The sequence below is a fragment of the Arabidopsis thaliana genome (genome assembly GCF_000001735.4).
Source record: "Arabidopsis thaliana chromosome 1 sequence".
NCBI classification, from domain to species: Eukaryota; Viridiplantae; Streptophyta; class Magnoliopsida; order Brassicales; family Brassicaceae; genus Arabidopsis; species Arabidopsis thaliana.
The window spans coordinates 17,465,814-17,488,308 of NC_003070.9; the positions used below are offsets into that span (position 1 = coordinate 17,465,814).

The 22,495-nt window shown below is 36.3% G+C and overlaps 4 protein-coding genes, 1 non-coding gene and 2 pseudogenes across 11 annotated transcripts; 5 read left to right on the plus strand and 2 right to left on the minus strand.

Moving 5' to 3' along the window:
* Window positions 1–721: 721 nt before the first annotated feature.
* Window positions 722–7,608, plus strand: SEC3B (exocyst complex component sec3B). The gene is made up of 25 exons (NM_103649.4): window positions 722–1,112; window positions 1,524–1,594; window positions 1,737–1,817; window positions 2,019–2,086; window positions 2,211–2,313; window positions 2,488–2,636; window positions 3,025–3,142; window positions 3,254–3,358; window positions 3,636–3,737; window positions 3,814–3,951; window positions 4,133–4,261; window positions 4,345–4,425; window positions 4,505–4,579; window positions 4,759–4,929; window positions 5,023–5,179; window positions 5,273–5,337; window positions 5,434–5,604; window positions 5,689–5,768; window positions 5,987–6,068; window positions 6,330–6,427; window positions 6,502–6,610; window positions 6,731–6,799; window positions 6,931–6,996; window positions 7,080–7,169; window positions 7,267–7,608. The coding sequence occupies exons 1-25, from the start codon at window positions 938–940 to the stop codon at window positions 7,375–7,377; spliced, it is 2,664 nt and encodes an 887-aa protein (NP_175187.3). The 5' UTR covers window positions 722–937; the 3' UTR covers window positions 7,378–7,608.
* Window positions 7,609–8,108: 500 nt separating this feature from the next.
* On the plus strand, window positions 8,109–10,520 carry AT1G47565 (annotated as a pseudogene; the record flags this gene model as incomplete). Its single annotated transcript has 1 exon — window positions 8,109–10,520.
* Window positions 10,521–11,765: 1,245 nt separating this feature from the next.
* On the plus strand, window positions 11,766–17,689 carry AT1G47570 (RING/U-box superfamily protein). 3 transcript variants are annotated; one of them, NM_103650.5, is made up of 14 exons: window positions 11,766–13,178; window positions 13,318–13,468; window positions 13,814–13,911; window positions 14,082–14,143; window positions 14,224–14,315; window positions 14,408–14,531; window positions 14,682–14,768; window positions 14,993–15,083; window positions 15,778–15,885; window positions 16,284–16,384; window positions 16,700–16,765; window positions 16,834–16,921; window positions 17,078–17,138; window positions 17,218–17,689. In NM_103650.5, exons 1-14 carry the CDS (start codon window positions 13,106–13,108, stop codon window positions 17,414–17,416), a joined length of 1,401 nt encoding a protein of 466 aa, NP_175188.3. In that variant the 5' UTR covers window positions 11,766–13,105; the 3' UTR covers window positions 17,417–17,689. The 3 variants fall into 3 exon arrangements, with proteins under 3 accessions (NP_175188.3, NP_001077687.1, NP_001320313.1); NM_001084218.1 differs by having other exon boundaries at window positions 12,842–13,198; NM_001333277.1 differs by having other exon boundaries at window positions 12,842–13,178; window positions 17,078–17,689.
* A 402-nt stretch (window positions 17,690–18,091) lies between these two features.
* On the minus strand, window positions 18,092–18,144 carry AT1G07393. The gene has a single exon (NR_139239.1). It is a non-coding gene; the product is annotated as an other RNA (small nucleolar RNA).
* Window positions 18,145–18,534: 390 nt separating this feature from the next.
* On the plus strand, window positions 18,535–19,657 carry AT1G47578 (Biotin/lipoate A/B protein ligase family; the record flags this gene model as incomplete). The annotated part of the gene is made up of 4 exons (NM_001198235.2): window positions 18,535–18,688; window positions 18,786–19,050; window positions 19,135–19,285; window positions 19,368–19,657. The coding sequence occupies exons 1-4, from the start codon at window positions 18,552–18,554 to the stop codon at window positions 19,655–19,657; spliced, it is 843 nt and encodes a 280-aa protein (NP_001185164.1). The 5' UTR covers window positions 18,535–18,551.
* A 105-nt stretch (window positions 19,658–19,762) lies between these two features.
* DYW1 (Pentatricopeptide repeat (PPR) superfamily protein) lies at window positions 19,763–20,650 on the plus strand. Its single transcript, NM_103651.4, has one exon. The coding sequence runs from the start codon at window positions 19,855–19,857 to the stop codon at window positions 20,572–20,574; it is 720 nt and encodes a 239-aa protein (NP_175189.2). The 5' UTR covers window positions 19,763–19,854; the 3' UTR covers window positions 20,575–20,650.
* Window positions 20,651–20,788: 138 nt separating this feature from the next.
* ATPUP20 lies at window positions 20,789–22,293 on the minus strand (annotated as a pseudogene). 3 transcript variants are annotated; one of them is made up of 2 exons: window positions 22,134–22,293; window positions 20,789–22,001 (listed from the first exon to the last, which is right to left on the minus strand). The 3 variants fall into 3 exon arrangements; another variant differs by having other exon boundaries at window positions 20,789–22,004; another variant differs by having other exon boundaries at window positions 20,789–22,007.
* Window positions 22,294–22,495: the final 202 nt, after the last annotated feature.

The window sequence follows — 22,495 nt, forward strand, 5'->3', positions numbered from 1 at the left end:
ATATTAGATTTGTTGTTGCATATCATGTAATTCAAATTTTTAAAAACAAACATATATAACTCAATCGATAAAGAAAAAAAAATGTATAAAATGTCCCACATTACTTAAGAAATTGGGCAATGATTCAAAATCTTACTATAAAAAGAACCAAAAGTTTGAATACGAATAAGTCGAAAGCTTGATTTATGAAGCATCCAAAATTAAAAATGTTATCCGGTTTACTCTGAATCATTATTTTAAAGAACTGAATTTTTAAAAATTTAAAAATATTAAAAATATTAAAAATTTGAAAACTTTTAAAAAGTTATACTATAAAACGTTTTAAATATTTATAATAATATTAATACGAGACAGTATATTACGAGTGAAATTCTAAATATTACAATAAAAATATAATTATAAAGTTTAGATCGTTGTTATTATTTTTTTGAAATTTCAAATATTATAAATATTTAAATTTTTCAAAAAAAGATAAAATAATATTTAATTTCACGTGATAGGGTTACATGGTAAAATAAGTTTTAGTTGATATTAATATAGAATGATATATAACTATACGCAAAATCTTAAAATTTGAAGACAAAATTCATTTTTGTTGATAAAAAAATATACGCATGTGGTATAAATATATATATAAATAATATTAATTAAAATAAAATATTTCACTTTCTAATGAAAACTTCAACCCACCGCCGGTCAATCTCTGGTGCATTAGATTATTGTAATGAGTTTGATTGCGCTCGTTTCCTTTTTGAAATTGTGAACATGTCGTTGTTACTATCATGAATCATTCAAACAAAAGAAAAGAAATGGGAACAAAAGAGAGATTCAACCTTTCTTGGCACTACAATAAGGCTTATTGCCACGTTGTTGGCACTATTTTTCTCTTCTCTCTTCTACCGGTCATCACCTCCTTGCTGGATCCGCAACAACAACAATGGCCAAGTCAAGCGCCGACGATGAAGAGCTTCGGCGAGCTTGCGAGGCGGCAATCGAAGGCACCAAGCAATCGATCGTCATGTCGATACGTGTGGCCAAGAGTCGCGGTGTTTGGGGCAAGTCTGGAAAATTGGGTCGACAAATGGCTAAACCCAGAGTTCTCGCTCTTTCCGGTGATAGAACCTTACCTTCTTCTTCTCTCTTTTGATTGTTCTGATTTGATTCATTTCACTTTTAATTACTTCGACCTTCTTCGCGTTGATTGGCTAGTTCTAAGCATTTAGATTCGGTGATTATGGAATTTAGAGAATCTGTTGAATACTAAATCGATGAAATTCTACTGTTCTTGGCCATTTTATGACTCGTGAGAGCTCAATTAGGTTTTCCTGAGCAACAAAAAGGATTCTGGTAGTGTCTGTTAGGTGAATCAATCTAGTGTACTCGAGGAGAATCTGTGTTGTTATGATTCAAGTGGAAGATATGTTTACTCTGATCCACGTTTCAAGCATTCTCGTCCAATTGGTTTTAGGTTCTTTAGAGTTGTAATCAACTGAGTATGCTTTTTGTTATTCTGCTTTCTACAGTCAAATCGAAGGGTCCACGAAAGAAAGCAATTCTTCGAGTCATGAAGTATTCAAGTGGAGGAGTTCTGGAGGTAATCTTCATTTTCTTTCTCCATGTGAGACACACGTTCACGAGTAACGTACAAGGTTTAACATTTTAATTTGGAAGAAAAATGATTGATAAAAATCAATATAGATTGACTGATGATGTTTTATAATTCTCTGTTCATCCAGCCTGCTAAAATGTATGACCTCAAGCATCTGTCAAAGGTGGAAGTCATAACTAGTGACCCAAGTGGATGCACATTTACCCTCGTAAGATTTTGATGAAGTGGTTAGTATCTAAGATTTCAAGAAGAAATGCATAATTACTTAAATAATTCGTAGCATGTGGTGTAAGAGATGGAACACAAAAGCTGATGCAAAGTCTTTTAGGGGTTTTACTTAAATAATTTGTAAAACACTGTTCAATATTTTCCATGTTCCCACTGCTTTTGCTGATGCAAAGTCTTTTAGGGGTTTGATAATCTCAGGAGTCAAAGTGTTGCTCCTCCACAGTGGACCATGCGCAACACTGATGACAGGTACTGCAGTTAGCAACATCAATATTAACTATTACAAGATGTGAAGTATACATGATAAGCGATGGTATTTTTGTTGACGTAGTTTTCCTCATTTAATACATACCTTTCTCTGTCGTGATTGTAGGAACCGACTTTTAGTTTGCATATTGAACATATGCAAAGACGTATTAGGCCGCCTTCCAAAAGTTGTTGGTATAGATATTGTCGAGATGGCCCTTTGGGCAAAGGTTTAGACTATAACTTATTCTAACTTTAAATTTTGGTCTAAGTCTCTTATATTCGAAAGAAGCTTTTGTATGTAATTGTTATTGTCATTTTCCCCTCCTTTCAGATATGTGAGTGCTTTTTCATATAAGAAAGTTATCTAATTTGTGTTTCTTTGTTTCATAATATTGGTCTAGGATAACACTCCAGTAGTCACTACTCAAAGAAGTACAGAAGATGGGGAGCCTGTTGCTGAATCTGTAACAGAAAGCGCCTTGAAAGTTACTGTTGAGAAAGAACTAGTCTCTCAGGCCGAGGAAGAGGATATGGAGGCTCTCTTGGGAACGTATGTCTTTTTCTGTTCCTTTCATCATTTGTTTAATCCATTTTGTTCCTTTTTTTTAAGTGTAAAATCAGTATATATCTTACAAAGGAGGAGTTTTTTTTATCTACTTGTGTATTTGTTATATGGAATGAAGAGAGAAGAGTCCGCCTAAATCTTAAGCTTGGGAGACTAGGTTTCTGACTAACTTAGAATTGCTTATATGTCCAGCATGATTAGTAATTGTAGAATCAGTACCTTGCATATTTCCTCTTGATTGAATTTAGTTTAAACTATTGGCATTGTTTCTTTGAGAACTAGCTTGCTGGGGATAAAAAGATAATGGAAGCAGATATCTATTCCACTTATTTTGTCAGATTATTCACTCAACTAATATAATTGTCATATACAGTTATGTGATTGGCATTGGTGAAGCTGAGGCATTTTCTGAAAGGCTGAAACGAGAGCTTCAGGCGCTTGAAGCGGCAAATGTACATGCAATTCTGGAAAGCGAACCATTAGTAGATGAGGTAATTCCTTTTCTGCTAATTATTATTCTTTGGATTATCTTGTTATTAGACAGTTCATGGGATGCGAGTGTTAAATTTTGTTGTATATATGATCATCTTCATGCTTTTCAGGTTTTGAATGGACTAGAGGCAGCAACAAATATCGTTGATGACATGGATGAATGGTTAGGAATATTCAACATTAAACTTAGACACATGAGGGAAGACATTGAATCGGTAGGACTCTTGACCTATAAATGATCTTTTTTTGCTTTGTTTTATTATAAGGACAATGTCACTGCAGTGAGAAATTAGTTGTTGTATGTTGTCAATAAACTCTTCTCATACATTGCTTTATTTTTTCTTTTTGGTTGGTAATTTCTTTCATAGTACTTCTGAAATCTGCAAGAGTAGGGGTGAAAGAGAAATTGATTTCCAAGTATATTTGTTGGACTGATTAAACCTTTATATGTCGACACATGTTCTCACTTTTTTTTTGTTTTGTGGTTACCAGATAGAAATTCGAAACAACAAGTTAGAGATGCAGTCTGTAAACAATAAAGCTCTCATTGAGGAACTTGATAAAGTTATTGAGAGACTGCGTGTGCCTTCTGAGGTTTGTTTCACTCTTTTTTTCTGCTTACTTCTCTTCTGTCTAATTGGTTCGCTTATAGAAGTGTTGTTGATTGCAGTATGCAGCATCCCTAACAGGAGGCTCATTTGATGAAGCAGACATGCTTCAGAATATTGAGGCTTGCGAGTGGTTAGCCAAAGCTTTAAGGGGTCTTGAAGTGCCCAACTTAGACCCGATCTATGCTAATATGCGAGCTGTATGCCTAATCACTTAGATCTTTCTAATTCGGTATCTCTAGTTATTATTCTAATTTTATAGTAAATCGGCCTTGCTTATTACATTACGTTTTGGGAATAGAAAAATACATTTATAATTGTCTGTAACATTCATTAACTATTGTCTACTTTTTTGTAATACTCTTGCTGTATTTTCTTCAGGTAAAAGAGAAACGAGCAGAACTAGAAAAATTAAAAGCTACTTTTGTAAGGAGAGCTTCAGAGTTCTTGAGAGACTACTTTGCTAGTCTGGTAGATTTCAAGTTCAGTGACAAAAGCTACTTTTCTCAGGTACTACTTTTATAAAATTCCATCGTACCAATATGAAGTCTAGTGACTAATTCTGAATATTTATCACCGCATCTTTTAAACAGAGAGGGCAGCTGAAGAGGCCTGACCATGCTGATTTGCGGTACAAATGCAGAACATATGCTCGTCTTATGCAACATTTAAAGGTAAAACCGAGAAATGGCTAGGTGACATGCTAAAAGCTCCATGCAGTACATTGATTGCTTGTCTCCTTTCTTGTTGCAGGGTCTTAATAAGAATTGTTTGGGACCATTGAGAAAAGCATACTGCAGCTCCCTGAACTTGCTCCTTCGTCGAGAGGTGAGGACAAATATATGTTTCTTTATCAATTTGACCGCTGACTAACTGGGACACTTAATTGACTAAAAGACTGCTATAACGTACTGAATGTTAATGTGTGGATATTCAGCAAACATTTTATTTTCTTCCTTAGCGTTAAATATTCAGTTACCAGAGATTTGTTTCTTCAAAATATATAGGCTCGTGAATTCGCGAAGGAGCTTCGTGCAAGCACAAAAGTATCACGAAATCCTACTGTTTGGCTAGAAGGATCTACGGGTTCTAGTCAGAATGCAAACACTGACACCTCTGCAGTGTCAGATGCTTATGCCAAGATGTTAACAATATTCATCCCGCTTCTTGTAGATGAGGTCATTGTCAACCGAATGGTTTTCTGTTTGGTCTTTAGATGCAACTGATATATGTACTAAATCATCATGTTTCTTTTTTGCTTCATAATACAGAGTTCCTTTTTTGCGCACTTCATGTGCTTTGAGGTACCTGCTCTTGCTCCTCCTGGAGGTGCTGGCAATGATAAGAAAAGCCAGTCCAACAATGACGATGGTAATGATAATGATGATTTGGGGATCATGGACATTGATGAAGCTGACAAGAAACCTGGTAAACTTAAACTGCTTGCCATCAGTAAAGCATTCGCTACATATTATAAGGTCTAATGGTTCTGAAAGCAAAACAATATTCCAATTTTTGCAGGTAAAAACTCTCCAGACCTGACGGCATTGAATGAATCTCTTCAAGATTTACTTGATGGTATTCAGGTAAGATGTCCCCCAAAATAAGGTTTCTATGTGAAAACCTAGAGGTAGCGTTCATTTGTCTTACTAAATAAGAGATTTGTGTTCTTGTCATCGCAGGAGGATTTCTATGCTGTTGTTGACTGGGCATATAAAATAGACCCCCTACGGTCTATATCAATGCATGGTATAACCGAACGTTATCTATCTGGTCAGAAAGCTGATGCTGCAGGATTTGTTCGCCTTTTGCTTGGAGATCTGGAGTCGAGAATTTCTATGCAATTCAGCCATGTAGTCCGTCTACTCAGAGATTGTTTAGTTTTTGTTCCTGGCATACCATTCCTACTAATCAATTCAAGTTGACTTTAACTGCAGTTTGTGGATGAAGCTTGTCACCAAATTGAAAAAAATGAACGTAATGTAAGACAGATGGGTGTCTTGCCATATATTCCAAGGTAATCAAGAAGTCCATACATTGAAGTGCCATGTGAATACTTATTTATGTCCCCACCAGTTAGTACTTCCGTCCACCCTGTTTATAATTTCAGTCAATTTTGTGGTTCTGAACTATTTCTCCCATTTAGATTGTTGTTCAGGTTGACTATAGGTGATCCAAGAACCCGTTATAGTATTAACATGAGGCTTTCCTAATATTGTTATCTCATTTTCATAGATTTGCAGCACTTGCTACTCGTATGGAACAGTACATACAAGGGCAATCTAGAAATTTGGTTGATCAGGCGTACACAAAATTTGTGAGTACAGCTATTTTTATGAGTTTATAGAACATGACTAATGAAATTACACAAACCATGTAAGCAATAATAGACAGTCTCTGATTGCATATGATCTTAGTTCACTTACAATGTATAAACCCACCATTAGCTCATGACTTCATTCTTAACAACAACATATAAGTAAAGTATATCTCAGATTGTCTCTGCATTTACTATCGTCAATTTCTTTTGTTTCTTTCCTTGTTTAGCTGATAGAGTCTGACTCCTAATGTTTTATAGGTGAGCATACTGTTTGTGACCCTCGAGAAAATTGCCCAACAAGATCCTAAATATGCAGATATTCTCCTTTTGGAAAACTATGCTGCTTTTCAAACTTGGTAGGTCCTTTTCTAACTCTCTCTCTCTTGGTTTGTCTTCTTATTCCCTAACCTTGTACATTTTGTTTGTGCAGCCTGTTTGACCTGGCTAATGTTGTGCCGACTTTAGCCAAGTTCTATGACCAGGCAATGGAAGCATATGAACAAGCTTGTACGCGCCACATTAGCATGATAATTTACTATGTAAGTGGTTCTCCCCATTTGCAGCTAATAGCATAACTCCCGTTTTTTTCCATTCTTTTCGATTTATTGTTAAGGGTACACCCGTTTGTGTTTGCTTCATGTGTTCTCTCGTCCCTGCAGCAATTCGAAAGACTTTTCCTGTTTGATAAAAAGATTAAGGATCTCATGTATACTATCACCCCTGAAGAGGTTAGTTGTTGTTAGTTAACTAGTTATACCATTGTTTCACTTTCTCATTGTGTAAACTATGTATTGGCGTGTTACTCTAGGTTTCTAGGGTAAAAACAAAATAAAACTGATACATTATCTCTATATTTCAGATACCATTCCAGCTTGGTTTATCAAAAGTGGAACTCCGGAAGATGTTAAAATCAAGCCTGTCAGGGGTAAGCAAATGTTCATTAAGAGTGTATTAATTGTTCACAGACCTTTTCGTAGATCATTTTCCAATTCTTCTCTTTGTGTGTAGGTGGACAAATCGATTGCAGCAATGTATAAAAAGTTGCAGAAGAATTTAGCATCAGAGGAGTTGCTACCATCGTTGTGGGATAAATGCAAGGTACCCATTTAAACTGAAAAGTTGAGGAGAGTAATAAATAACAGTGCATTATTAGCTCAGTGTTTGAATCAATGCGTTGTTGTGTGACCTTAAACAGAAGGAGTTTCTGGACAAGTACGAGAGCTTCGTGCAGCTCGTAGCCAAAGTTTACCCGAGTGAAAACGTTCCTGGGGTAACTGAAATGAGAGGACTTCTGGCTTCCATGTAAAAAAAACAAGTGATTGAACCAAAACTGAAGGCAGTTGTTGTTATATATCCGCCATCGCCCTTTATTACTACGTTCTTGGTCATTTCACGGATACAAGTGATGTTACAATTATTGTATGAGCAGATTATTAATTCTTTCTTTCTTTCTATTTTTCCAGTTTTATAATTTGAGATACTAAAACTTGCCATTGACTGCTCCTTCACCATGGTAGTAGGATAAAATTCATTAAGATACCTGAATATTAACTTCCCGCTATTAGGCTTATTGATGACTTTGTTAAGTCCTGCTTGATAAACCATGGTAGTAGGATCTAGAGATGTCATGCGCAGTAACAGCTGATATGGGAAGAAGAATGAAGTGAGACACGTGGACGAATGAGATTAGAAGTTGAGGAACGGTCAGGATTAAGACACCAAAAACAGAGTCAGCGTTTAAATGAAGCTGAGAATGAAGATTTTACATAATCGTGAAAATTGTTGAAGTTTGTTGTTCTTCTCTTTGAAGTTTCTGGGTTTCGAATATTATGATTCATCCTCTGTGAAGAACATTGTTCTTACAAGGTGAATCTAGAGTCTCCCCTATTTTATGAACATTGGAGCTCATTGTTATCCTTGAATATTAATCGGAAGTGTTATTTTGGTTGATTGATCGATTGTTTGTGATTGAAGAAACAGATCCTAGTTTTTCTGTATCAAAGGTATCAGAGCGAAGACGATTCTCGGTCTTCAACAATGGAAACGCGAGCTCAAGCGAGGAAGGAGAAAGAAGTGATGGAGGATCCGCTGGGATTGCGTATGGAAAAGTTGGAAAACAAGATAGCAGAGCAAAATCAAAAGCTCGACAAGAGTTTTGCTCAATTGATTGACACAATTCGACTCATCTCCGTTAAGGTGAATAACGCTTCATCGAGTGGTCATCTACAACAGCAACGATCAAGAGAAACGGTGTATCCGTCGTCGGAAGTGTTTCATGTTCGCAGAACTGGTACAAATTCGAATTACTCAGCTGTTACTCGTTCATCCAAGCTGGATTTTCATAGATTTAGTGGAGATCGGGTAAGGGATTGGTTGTTTAAGCTGGAACAGTTCTTCTCTCTTGATTTCACTCCAGAGGAGTTGAAGGTAAGCATTGCATCGACTCTTTGTGATGGAGCTGCAGCAAAGTGGTACAAATCGTTGTTTGAGTCTGACTTTGGGGTTAAATTGTTGAGTAATTGGAACATGTATAAGCTTCTGTTGGAGGAACATTTTGCTGAAGTTTTAGATGATCCAATTTCAGAATTAAAGCAGTTAAAAGAGACGAATGGTATTGAGGAGTATCACAAGAAGTTTGAGCTGCTTAGAGCAAGAGTGAATTTGTCAGAAGATTACTTAGTTAGAGTGTATTTGGATGGTCTACATCCAGATACTCAAATGAATGTTAACATGTTTCAGCCACAAACAGTGTGCCAATGTTTATTGGTTGGAAGATTGTATGAGCAAGTTCATCAGAAAATACTGATTATCAGAAAAGTTGGTGAGGATTCTGAGAAAGGAGCTCCGACTTTAAATGTTCCAAATGAAGTTGCAGGACCTTCGTTGAGTAACATTCACGTGCATGATGCCTTACATAAGGATAGAGAATGCTTTGAGGGGAAACACTCAATTCAAGGAACTACTGCTGGAATGGAGAACTTCATGCAGCAAGAAGAGTTGAATTGTGACAGAGATTGTGTCTTCGAAAGGGATCATTGGTGTGCTCCTTATGTGAATCTGGAGACCAAATTGGTGAATCAAGAGAAAAGTGAGTTGTGCACAGGAAACGAAGGGGAAGTAAAAGGCTGCTTAGAAGTTTCACGTCAGAAAGTTAGTTCAACCTTTGCCGACCTTGATAAAGACGATGCAACAACGAGTCAATTGCGGTCACCATTTGGATTTGTTGTAGATGATTTACCATCTGGTTGTGGAAGTGATAATATCCGTTTTCGGAATTCTGCAAGTCCACTAGTTGTTGGAGATTCTCAAAAGACTCCATGGATCTTAAATGAGGAATCAAATGACATTCAAAATTTTCAGATTGCAATTGATGGAAGTAGCAATTTTTATGCAGGCCAAGAATCCAATGGAATGCGCCTACGAAGCCACATATTAACTCAACAGAAGAGGCCTAGTAAGTCTCCTAAATCATGGAAGTTTAAATTTAAAATCTCAAATGACAGCAAATTGAGATACATCAAGTTCTGGTGTGAGAAGGTTAGTTCAAAGAAGAAGTTGAAGTGTGGTAAGTTTTGGAAATTTCACTATAAAAACAAGTTTATATGCAAAACGAAGATGTTTCCGTATAAGAAAAGACTGATGACATTGCAGTTTATGGGAAAGATTGCAGTTGATATGGCAACATATGAAGATGTTTATGTATCATCTTTCAAGAAAAGCCATAGATGTCGCAAGAGAGCAATGATTATTGTTGTTGATTTATCATTTGATCTTGGTGTCACAGATGGGTATATTGGTGAACTTGCTTTTGGTCAAGTTAACTATTTTGATAGAGAAGAGTTTGTTAAGAAGTTGCAGGCAGAATTAGATATATCAGTGAGGGAAGAAATAAACCAGTCATGGTACTTAAGGATTTCTCGAAAAGAAGCTGAAGAGAAATGCTACACTTATCTACAATGGGCTAAACGTGTTTGGGTTACCAGCTAAGGCAACTCAGTGGGACAGTCCAATGCAATGTTACAGTCGTCTGGCACAAAAAGAGCTAAGGACTTCCATGGTAGAGCTAACGGAGACGATGAAGAATGTTTGTGGGCTGAAGGTGGTTTATGTACTACATTGGATTGACATAAACAATTGGCTTACCAATTCTTGGTGTCGTAAGTCTTCTAAAGATTGGTGTTTTAAGTACAAGACGGAGATGGAGATGAAAGGGAAATTGTGGGGTGATAAGAAGTTTCAAAAGAGGCTTATATGCCACTTTAGACAGCCGACAGTTTCTTGGCTCAAGACAAGCTCTTATGATATTGAGAGAAATCCGTCTCATGACAAGCTCTTGTGGATGAAACTTCATGGTAGTTTCTTTACGATTTGTTGCAGGAATATTCATTCTCTCAACCATGGGGTCATGGTTGTTTGGGAGGGAAGGATTTGATATGGGAAGAAGAATGAAGTGAGACACGTGGACGGATGAGATTAGAAGTTGAGGAACGGTCAGGATTAAGACACCAAAAACAGAGTCAGCGTTTAAATGAAGCTGAGAATGAAGATTTTACATAATCGTGAAAATTGTTGAAGTTTGTTGTTCTTCTCTTTGAGGTTTCTGGGTTTCGAATATTATGATTCATCCTCTGTGAAGAACATTGTTCTTGCAAGGTGAATCTAGAGTCTCCCCTGTTTTTTGAACATTGGAGCTCATTGTTATCCTTGAATATTATTCGGAAGTGTTATTTTGGTTGATTGATCGATTGTTTGTGATTGAAGAAACAGATCCTAGTTTTTCTGTATCAACAGCTCAGCCTGAACATGATGATCTTTTTCCCATTCGAGGGTAATTCACTTCTCAGTGTAAGAGCCTCTAAGGTTTTAATCCTCTCCATGCTGGACCTAAAACGGTGCCAAAACTCAAAGAATACAATGCTGAAACCGTAAATGTTGGCCTGCAATACAGATACATCACTTAAGAGAACCGAGTAAACTTAATGTATACAGTATAACCATAATGTAAAATAGTATACACAAGGACAAACTTTTTCATCAATCATATCCGATTTATCTAGAATTTCCGGAGCTTTATCAAAGTTTGTTCCTCGTTCATTATAGGAACCAACATCTTTGCTAATAGTAGCATCGCCAAAAGTTTTTTTTTTTTAAACTTGCCTAAAAAGTTTTTTTTTTTAACATGATTGTCTTATTGTGGAACCAAAATCTGAAATGGATAAAACTTAAGATAAATAAGTTAAAGATTATACCCAATCTGAAGTCTGATAATTTCATATTCTTATGGGCATCCCGAAAAATGTTTAGCGGATTAATGTCCCGATGCATGATTTTTTGCTTCATGGATTTGCTTTATACCTTCTACAATTTGCTTGATTGCTCGCCATACAAAAGCGTTATCTAAGAAATAAAAATCCTCCAAAAACTCGTCAAGGGTGGTGTGATAAGAAAAAAAATAATGTGTGAAAATAAAAAAATAGTGATACTAGAGTAAATTAGTTGATATTAGAACATAAATGTTTAAACTTTACCTTCTACATAACTCCATCTCAATATAAAATGTTGAAGCTTTAGAATCAGCGAATAGAGGTTATATATGTCATTTTTTCCATCTCTCCGACATGTTTTTCTAATTCATAGATAGTTTCTTAATTCTTTTCTAAGTTTATGCATATACTCTAGATTTGATTATAAAAGCGGAAAGCTAAGACGACGCACATAGACATGAAACCCTCCTCTGAAGTTTTCTCCCTTCTCTCTCCTCAAGTAGCTCTCAAGTCTTCGCTGTTTTTTGGTCGGAGATTAACGTTTGGTGGCTCCTATAGCACCAACGTTGATCTTCTTTCAGTTTATGTTTGTTTCTTTACTTATCCTCGCAGTTGCAGTTTACCGTTTTGGTATTTTGTCGTCCGATTTTAAGATCTCGATTAGTTGGGTTGTCTTATGACAACCAATGACTTTATTGTGGTGTTAGATCGGCTTTCGTCCAATATCGTTCGGCTCACATAGTGACGATGATTGGTTTGCTTTTGACGCTTCCTTGCCACTTTGCTTTCGGTTTCTTTTATCCGATATAGTTGTTGTTTTTTATGAATAATCTTCATGGTTAACAAGCTTTTGGTTTTCGAGATTCAGATTGGGAGAGTTTCTAATGCAAAATCTATATGATTGACGATGTAGGCTTGTTAAAGTTGTCTCTGTTATCGTCTCTCTTCGTTCTCTCCGGAAAATCTATTTCTTTTGCCAACATGGTTGCTTTGCCGTGTGGGTGTTGTTGAAAGTTCAGTTGGTTTACTCTCTATGTTGATGTCCTTCAGATTTTGAGAAACAATTGCCTGGGGAAGATTGCAGATTTGATGCTGAAGATTATGGGTTTCTCTAATTAAAAACCGATGGACTTCTGTGCTTGAAGCTCTAGCGGTTTCCGGTGGTTTTGGAGGTGCCTTTCGTTGCTTATCAAATCGACGATGAACGGCGATGACTTATGCGTCATCTGTCCTCGGGTCTCAACTTTGTCGACGACTATTACTTCCTTACAGGAATTAGTTTTCTCTGGTGGGCTTTCATTAATTTGGGCATGTGTTTAAAAGCTTAATGTTGTGAAGATGGATGTCAAAATGTAAGTGGAAGTTTCCACTGTTATATATTTTGCAACACTAGATAAAGTACAATACTTATGAGAAAAAATAAAAATAATTATAAAAGCGTTTAACCCGGTTTAGTTCGATTCGGTTTAATAAAGAGATTATCTCAAAACAAAACAAAATTCGCATATCGCCGATTATTCAAATCGGTAACGTACGGTCTCATTTGAGATATTCCGGTGTGTGCAACAGTTACACCAATTAAACCTTTTCCTTAAAAAATAAAAATGGAGAGATTCTTCTACAGAGAGAAACCCTAAAGACCAAAATAGGAATCGTGCCTATCACTCTCTTTCTCGAATCATCTTCTTCCTCGCGAAGAGACTTCCTTTAGTTTCTGTTGAAATCTCTTATTTGCGGTGATGAACTTTGAAATTTGATTCCAGAAGTCCGATGACGACGACGGCGGAAACTGGGCAATCCTCTGGTTCGAAACCCTCTGATGATGATGCATGGGCCAAACTGGGTCAGTCTTGTTTCCTTGTGGTGCTTACTCATTTCTCTAATTGATTGCAAATTCTCATTTTTAGTTCTAAATTGACGAATTCACTTTAATTTGAGATTTATTGTGAAACTTTCATAATGAATTCTATACAAATTTGCAGTTCCTCTGGACACCAGATTCTCTGACATTGAGATTAGGTGCAATGATATGGTAATATGCTCTGAGATTAAACCGTCTTCCCTGGAAAAACATGAATGGTGCAGAATAACTAAGAATTTGGGTCAAAGTTCTGCCACTATACATAATAAGAGGTATGCCAATAACTATTGACCTTCACTAGCAAATGTCTTGTTATAGGTAGACAAAGTTCTTGTTAAGTTTATTAAGACTATTCAAAAGGATTGGTCTTTCTAACTTGAATATGAAAGATCGTTTTATCGAACCAGCAGAGGGTAGTTGTAACTAGCTTTTAGTATCACTCGTTTGGTAGCTGCCCATTTTGATTAAATGAACTCTTAATTTCTGGCTTCACAATTATCTGTTTTCGGTTTCTTTGTAATCTTCTACGTGTTGGTGTTTTGTTTTGTTAGTTCACCATCACATCTTTCTTTATTTGTATTTGTTTGCGCTTTCTGAATTGTGGTGTGCTTGCTTAGTTCGGATGCTATACTTGTTGACAAGGCTGTTGTCCCGAAAGATGGTGCTGTTGATATCATTAGTGGATCTGAAATTGTTCCTGGCCCTGAAGAACAAGGTTAGATCTGCTTACCTTTTTATCTCTCTGAGTTCTGAGTTTATTTCCTAAAGCCTAATTGTTTTCATCTTGAAAATGGTATATACGATTGTACTAGTACAAGGGCAGCGAATGTCATCTTGAAAATAAATTTCTAAATTTTTTGAATTTGAATTTGTTCAATCTGTTAGGGTACTTGCAGTACAGATTTACAATAATGCCTGCTCCAGAATCCAGAACCCAGCTATTACAGGTGCTCTATGATCTCTACTTATAGTCCATAATCTTACATTTTTGAAACTTTCTGTCGAATTTCTTATCTCTCTTTTCCAGATTTCCATAGATCCTGAACATGCAAAATGCAGTATCTGCTTAAACATATGGCATGATGTTGTCACAGCTGCACCTTGCCTTCATAATTTCTGGTCTGTCATATGTTGATTTTGTTTTAGTTCTCATTCATTACATGCATATTTCACTCTATTGGTAGTTGATGGTTGATGTGTTCTGCTATCAGTAATGGCTGTTTTTCAGAATGGATGCGGAGATCGGAGGAAAAACATAAACATGTGTTATGTCCACAGTGCAGAACAACAGTACAATATGTGGGAAAAAATCATTTTCTGAAGAACATACAAGAGGTATAATTATCTGTTTGCAAGCATTTTCGTCATTTACATTTTACATATGAATGTTCTTTCCATTTGCTACTCTTCTCCTAGAGAATCTTTCTCATTCTTGTGCTTCATTTATGCTTGAGCTTTTGATGAATAATTCAGCTCTTATGTTAGGAAATATTAAAAGTGGATGCTGCACTGAGGCGACCAGCTGAAGATATTGCAGTGTTGGACTCATCTGCATCGATACAATCAAATCTTGTAAGTATTTGCTGCAATATCTTCTATTAGGTAACTATTTTTGGAAATATATAATGCCGTTATTTAACAAGATGAGTTTGTCTTGCTCCACATTGACTTCGTGGTGTAATGACTAATAAATCATTACCATATCTTAAACACGCTAATGGTATTTCTGGTTCAACTAGTCTTGAGTTATATGTACCTGCCATGCTATCTTAATACTACAATTGACAACATTTTAGATCATTGGGAGCAAGAGAAAACGTCGATTGAATATGCCTGCGCCCACACATGAAGAAAGAGATAGCTTGCGTTTGCAATGCCCACAATGTGGTAATAGAAATTTATCTGGTTGCGTCTTAATATCTCTTTACAGTAAAGAAAAGCTCTCTATTTAGTGGATAGGCTACTTATCAACATTGATTCCCTGGGAAGGAGGTGAAGTGGGATAATTAGGAACTAATAATTGATTAGGTCTCCAAGGTGGATCTCGGGTTCTATCAGTTCTCGTTTTGTCCAGAAATTCTCTCTGTTTTCATATGTCCATCTCTAATATCTAGTTTAATAAGGTTTTCCTTAGTATCTCTAAGCTTCTGCCGTTTCCCCTTACTACTTTTAACTAGTGTCCTTAATATTTCGTCTTTTTCAGTCCTTACATACAACACACCTTAATTGTAGTTCTTTAGTGTTTGACTTTTTAAATTTAGTATATGATTGAGGTGATTTTCCAAATTAGCGGTACAGTAAGAACCTAAACCTGTGCTACAAAATTTGTTGATGGCAGAGAACCTTTGAGACTAGAACTTGAACCCATTGTTCAGATCTCTTTTCGTGCTAATCTCCTAGTTTATTGAAGATAAATTGATTCAGACGAAACCAAAAAATAAAGTGATTCTAGTCCTAGTAAAGAAGAAAATGTACTTGAGAAATCTAAAATAGACGAGCACTGTCATTCACGGGTTTTATCTCAGCATTCCTGTCTTCCTGAAGTTGATTTATTCTTTTATGACCTGGGCTCTGTTGGCAGTTGCTAATATTGGTGGTTATCGGTGTGAACATCATGGTGCACATCTGCAATGCCACCTGTGTCAAGGAATGATGCCCTTTAGAGCCAATCTCCAAGTGCCGTTACACTGTAAGTTACAGTACATGATTCTTTATTTTGCATTGTTCACTGTTTAAATAATCTAACATCTAGCTCTCAAGACTGGTTTCTGTACTTTTTTCCCGTCTTGATATTGTAAGTTCATTGTTGTTGTTACTTTCAATTGCTCTACATCGGAAAATTTGTACCGAGTGAATGGATGCTGTTCCTGTTGGTAAACATGTTATGTAATGATATCTAATATGTCGTCTGCGAAACTGGGGGAAAAAAATGTGATGCTGGTAGAATACAGAGAATAATATTTGTATGTTTCTTAGAGCTGGGTATTGCAAGGTTGGACTGATAAGAGACTAATATTTAAACATGTTCAGTAGGAAAGGAATCTCTGACAATTATATATATACACATTTGACTCTAGTTTATTGCAGGCAAGGGATGCGATAGGCCGTTTTGCGGTGCTTACTGGAGTTCCGAGAATGTTACACAAGGTGTATCTGGTCCAGTCTGCGTTCGCGAAACTTTTAGACCTGTAGGTTGAGCTATGATTCTCCAATGTCTACCTATGCTGGTTATGTTGATACTGCTGTATGTTATATGAGTTTAGAATGATGTAGTTAAGACTGATATCTTAAACCTCTTACTTTAACTTAGTTTTTCGTTTCTATCTATGAGGTATTGTAATGTAAAATGTCACTGTGGTTAGGATTACGATGATCAAGATAGTTTTGTTTATTTTTGCTTTCCATATTCGACATTTACCATGTGGTTTCCCTTCTGCTCCAGTGGCTTGCATGATAATGTTCATAAGATATTTTTTCTCATTATTTCTCACTAATATCTGCAGATCTCGGAACGCACAATTACAAGGATTCCATTCATAACCCATGAAATGAATCGCCATGAACAAGATGTAAGGAGTTTTCTTTATCAGGTTATTGTTTCTTATTTTCTATTGGTGACATTCTCTGTGGACTGTAGATAACGCAAAGATGCATTGCCCATATGGAGAAAACTGTGCCGGATGTTGTAGCAGAGTGGCTCAGGCTTTTCAACAATAGAGAAATAGGTAATCTCAAGACTCTCAGCTTAGCTATATAGCACATTAAGAAACAGCTGAACTTGATTTACCTCCTTGAGCTCTACAATGAGGAAATAGTTCTTATCATTCTTGATTTGCTTATGTATTATCTATTGAGTTTTGATGATGTCTCTTCATATTCAGACCGCTCGAGAATGCCTCTGAATCATGCTGAGACGATAACTGCATCAACACATGTTTGCAAGTAAGTTCATGGTCTAGTGTGTATACTCTTGAGATTTAAGGTCTCTTAAGTTTCTTTCGATTGTGTTTTATACATGTAGTGATTGTTATGATAAGCTGGTGGGATTCCTTTTATACTGGTTCCGGATAACACTGCCGAGAAATCATTTGCCAGCGGATGTAGCGGCTAGGGAAGATTGTTGGTATGGATACGCATGTAGGACACAACACCACAACGAAGATCATGCTCGTAAACGTAACCATGTATGTCGCCCTACCAGAGGGAACCATCACTTTTAGTCCGCTTTTCATCTTTTCTTTTGATTATATTTTGGGATATTCTGTATGAGTAGTTAGAAACTGTTCCTTGAATAGTTATCAAAATGGATTATTTTGTCATCTGCTATATAGAAGATGGTGTCGGGTCAGACCTTTATTTCTGACATACCAATCAGATCAACCGTTTTCTTAGCAAATGTATTAACAATCTTATGAATTAGCCATTTTGTGTGTTTCAAAACTTTCAATTGCCAATAAAAATTTAACTACAATATCAAAATGATTCGTTGCGTTATTAAAATGTTGTTATCTCAAAAATCTTTAATACTCTTGGGTCTTTTTCATTTTGGTCAAAATATTTGGGTCTTTGTTATTCAAGTTTATGTATAATCAAAAGCCAATCGTTAATGTTGTATATTACACTAAAGCAGCTCATTTACGGTCCTTTTTTCCATATTACCCATGTGTCAAAATATAATTTGGTAATCATCGTCAGATGTGACAAGCAGATAAGTTTTCTAGTTTGCTAATGTTAATTCTGTAATCATCGTCAAATAATCAGATTCAAGTTCAACCAGAAATAAAGCATTAAACAAAAAAATCGATCTTTTATCATTTCATGGCCAAATCAATGCGGCTAGCAAATTCAGCTTATCAATTACAACCAATTCTATAAAGAACAAAAAAATCAAAAGGTGGCTCAGAAGTGCTTGAAAGGTAATCACGAGATTAAAAAATCTCAATCATGTGATAAAAGGTCATTTTTTCTTCATCATCACCACCATTTTTGTTTTCACAGAAAAACTTCAAATACAAAATTGCAAATACCGTAAAACAACAAACTCAAGGTTGATCTTAAAAGGATAACAAAAACCAGAATCTGTAAGCTTTAGCTAGCTCGAAAAGATAATTTTGACAAACAGAGATTTAAAGATTTGCAGTTCTCAATAACTTCTCAGTGTATCAGTTGTATTATATATATAGTGAACCCAGAAATTAGGGCAAACCCTCTGTTAAAAGACCAAAATAGCCCTAACAATGTTCAATTATTTCGAAAATACTCTCACAGTTTCCTTGGTGTCTCCGCCATTACTCCAAAACTTCTGCTTCTTCGAAATTTCTAAGCCTTAAAGTTTGATAATTTATCTCGAAAGACATGGTTTTTTCCGTTGCAACAAGCTCTGTTACGAACCCAAAGCTCCATCATCACCACCATCTTAGTGACTTCAACAGAAACAGAGTATCTACATCTCTCAAGATAATGAACTCGAAGAATCACACAAACCCAAGAAAGTAATGTTCCTCTCTCTTTATTTTCTCTTTGAGGAATTTTAACGAACACGTTACGTGCATTCTTCAACAATGCATAACAGAGTATACATTTTTACAGGTGTGAGTGTTTTGATCTCTACGATCAATTAATTCCATACAAGAAAGCTTGGTCATGGCAAAAAAGCATTCTCAATGAGAAAAAAGCTTTGATTGATAAAAACCAAGAGTGTTCAGATTCATTAATTATACTACAACATCCTTCTGTTTACACAATGGGAACTGGAAGCTCAGAGAATTATCTCAATTTCGACATAAAGAATGCTCCTTTCGATGTTTATAGAACAGAACGTGGTGGTGAAGTTACTTATCATGGTCCTGGTCAGGTAAAACACAATGAGTCTCCTTTGTTTTCTTCTCAAATTCATCAATATTGAAGCTAATGGTTTGTCAATGAATGTGAAATGTAGCTAGTTATGTATCCTATAATCAATCTACGGAATCACAAAATGGATCTTCATTGGTACTTAAGGAAGCTTGAGGAAGTAGTTATTCGTGTTCTTTCTTCGGCTTTCGCCATCAATGCTTCTCGTCTCGACGGTTTTACTGGAGTTTGGGTTGGTATGTTTGTTCATAATCTTCACTTCTTACTGTGGTTTGATCTGATTCTTGCTAGTGAACTAATACATATGTATTTATATAGGCAACAAAAAAATGGCGGCGATAGGTATTCGTGTGTCGAAATGGATGACATATCATGGTCTAGCTCTTAATGTTACAACAGATTTAACACCCTTTAACTCCATAGTTCCATGTGGGATAAGGAACCGTGGGGTTGGAAGCGTAAAGGGTTTGATTGAGGATGGAGAACATTATAATAAGCTTGAAGATTTGCAGTTGTTAGATATAGCTCATGAGTCGTTACTAAAGGAATTCTCTGAAGTTTTTCAGCTTCAGATGGAAAAGCAAACAGTATTCAAATTGGAATGCTGAAGGATTTTGTGGTTCTTACTTAGCTTACAAGTGATTTATGGGATGGTGGTTATGCAGGAAACCTTTTGTGGACCAGTGATTTTATTGGCAGTTTGTTAAGTTGTTTGTTTTCTTGTAGATATGTGTGTGAGAGATTTGATTTCTCTATTTCTCTCTCCAAAGAAAGCTTATCTGCTTCTTGGATTGACCACAAAGGGATGGCTCTGGAAGCTGCTTTCTCCATGAGTTTTTGCTCCTTCTCTGTCCCTAAAGCAATCTTCTGTGAGAGAGAAACTTCATCTTTTCAACGAATCACCTCGAGAGCAAAGGGAATTGCGGGTGAGAGTCAAGTTCAAAGCTCTGATGGAGTTGAGACTCAAGTCAAGGAAACTTCTCCCAAAGTATTTGATAAACTGCCTGAAAGAAATTTAGATACTTGGAGCGGTGGCAGAGAAACAGCAAGAGGACTTTCAGGTTCAGTAGTAAGAAACACTGTACGAAAAGATACTACTTTACGACATATCTCACCTTCTAGTCATTCAACAAAGGTTAGAGGAGATAAGCCAGAGATTTCAGGGGGTGAGAAGAAAGCTATTGTAGATAGAAGCAAGGCCTACGTAAAGCTGAAATCTTTAGGGAAAGAAGTGAGAGACGCAGGCTATGTACCAGAGACTAAGTATGTTCTTCACGACATTGATGAAGAAGCTAAAGAGAAAGCCTTGATGCATCATAGTGAACGGTTAGCTATTGCTTTCGGGATTATAAACACTCCTCCAGGGACGACAATAAGGGTGATGAAGAATCTGAGGATATGTGGAGATTGCCATAACTTCATAAAGATATTATCGAGTATCGAAGATAGAGAGATCATTGTAAGAGATAACAAGAGGTTCCATCATTTTAGAGATGGTAACTGCTCTTGTGGAGATTATTGGTAGACTTTTGTATTAAAAGATGTGAAATTCTACAAAGTTATACTAAACTATGGGCATAAGCCATTTATGCAACTTCCAATGCTTTTTCCTCAAACGTTTATTTATCATCGAGTATTGAAGATAGATAGATCATTGTAAGAGATAACAAGACGTTTCATCATTTTAGAGATAGTAGCTGCTCTTGTGGAGATTATCTGCCAACTCTCTAACAAACATATTTACTCAAACTTGATCTCTTTAAAAGGCATCAGTGAAATGGACAAACACTAAATAAATAGGATCACAATTATACATACAAATCATTAATCATACTCTTACTAATTCAGTTTGGCTTGCTATTTCCTGTTTCTTAATAGCCTTGTACAAGGAATATACATAAGATGCAAACCCAAGGATCCCAGCTAACAGAGCTCCTCCCTTAAACCATCCAATGTCGTCATCCATAAACCGAAACGCCAACACAACGAAAATGTTCGCTACAGGTGTCGCGGAGAAGCTGACAACATTAGAGAAAAGGGAAGAAGCCAAACACACAAGACCCACAAGCCCTAAAGACATTACTTGCCATGCAAGTGATAATCCGATAAGACTCAAAACGTAAAGTGGCTTCCCCGTTTTAAACGTCTCGAAATCTTCCTTGATATCTTTGAACTCACCGCTTACAAACAATCCAACCAAACATATCAACGTTGCAATCATAGAAGCATTGGTTTGCATCAACATCACCGCGGAAACTCTACTCTCTGTCTTAGGTATAACCTTTTGGAACCCTAATTGCATGATACATAGAGATAAAGAGAAGGCTACCGTGCCAAAGAAGCTACACCAAGCACCGTAGCTCATTTTCCATCCTTCACTTTCGCAGGGATAATAGGCATCATCCGAAGATGTAATGCCCGTAGCAACTCCAGAAAGGACGATGGATAATATGATCCAACGGTTGAATTTGTGTTTGTTAATAATCGCTGTAAATATGGAAGTGAAGATCAATTGTGTAGTAAAGATCCAAAAGAAGAACACACAATGAGTTCTCCCAATTGCGTAGAGTTGGCTATAAGCCGAAAAGAGGACACCGAGAGAGATGTAAAGAAGAAAGAGTTTTCCAAAAGAAGAAGAAGATTGAGTTTCTCCATGAGTGGAGAATAAAGAACGCCACAAGAGAAGAAGGAAGGCTATAGATGGAAACGCAGCGTTTTGGAGAAAAGATTGAAGCCAGGTTCCTTTAAATTGTTTTGGATCGTCACAAGCATCACGTCCTGTTTGGATGAAGTAGTAGTTTAAAAGAAGTGTTGATAAAACACGTCCTGTTACGACAAAACCAGAGCAGACAAAGATACAAATCCACCAGTTTCGTGTCTTGAGAATTTGTGACCGATCAGAAGCTATTGATGTCGTTGCTCTTGGTTGATTCTTAACTCCAATATTAGCTTCTTCTTCTTGAAATAAACCAACAAAAGAAAAGATGTACTTTATATTATTTCAACTTGTATAGATTAACACATTATCGGTGTAATATGAATACACATTCAATAAAAAAAAAAGGAAGATATGTATACACATACCTTGTGTTATTCTATCCGGAGATTCGGTGTATAAACCCATGAAAGTTCCTTGTGGAGAATGGACTACAAATATTTGAAGAAAGTTTCACTCTAAATGGATTTTGCTCATACCATGATCACATATATGAATTTGCTCATACCAACATATAGATCACATACAGTTATTAGTTATGAATATATGATATGCATTATTATATACGGTCAAATAAGCAAGATTAAAAGATATATAATCAAACATGCCAGATTGCCAGCTAGTACCCAACTGGGAGAAAAATTCAACGCGGCGCAAATGATCTATTATGTCGAATCAAAGCAAAAAAGATAACTTCGTAATGCTTCAAACCAAAGCAAAACTGAATTAT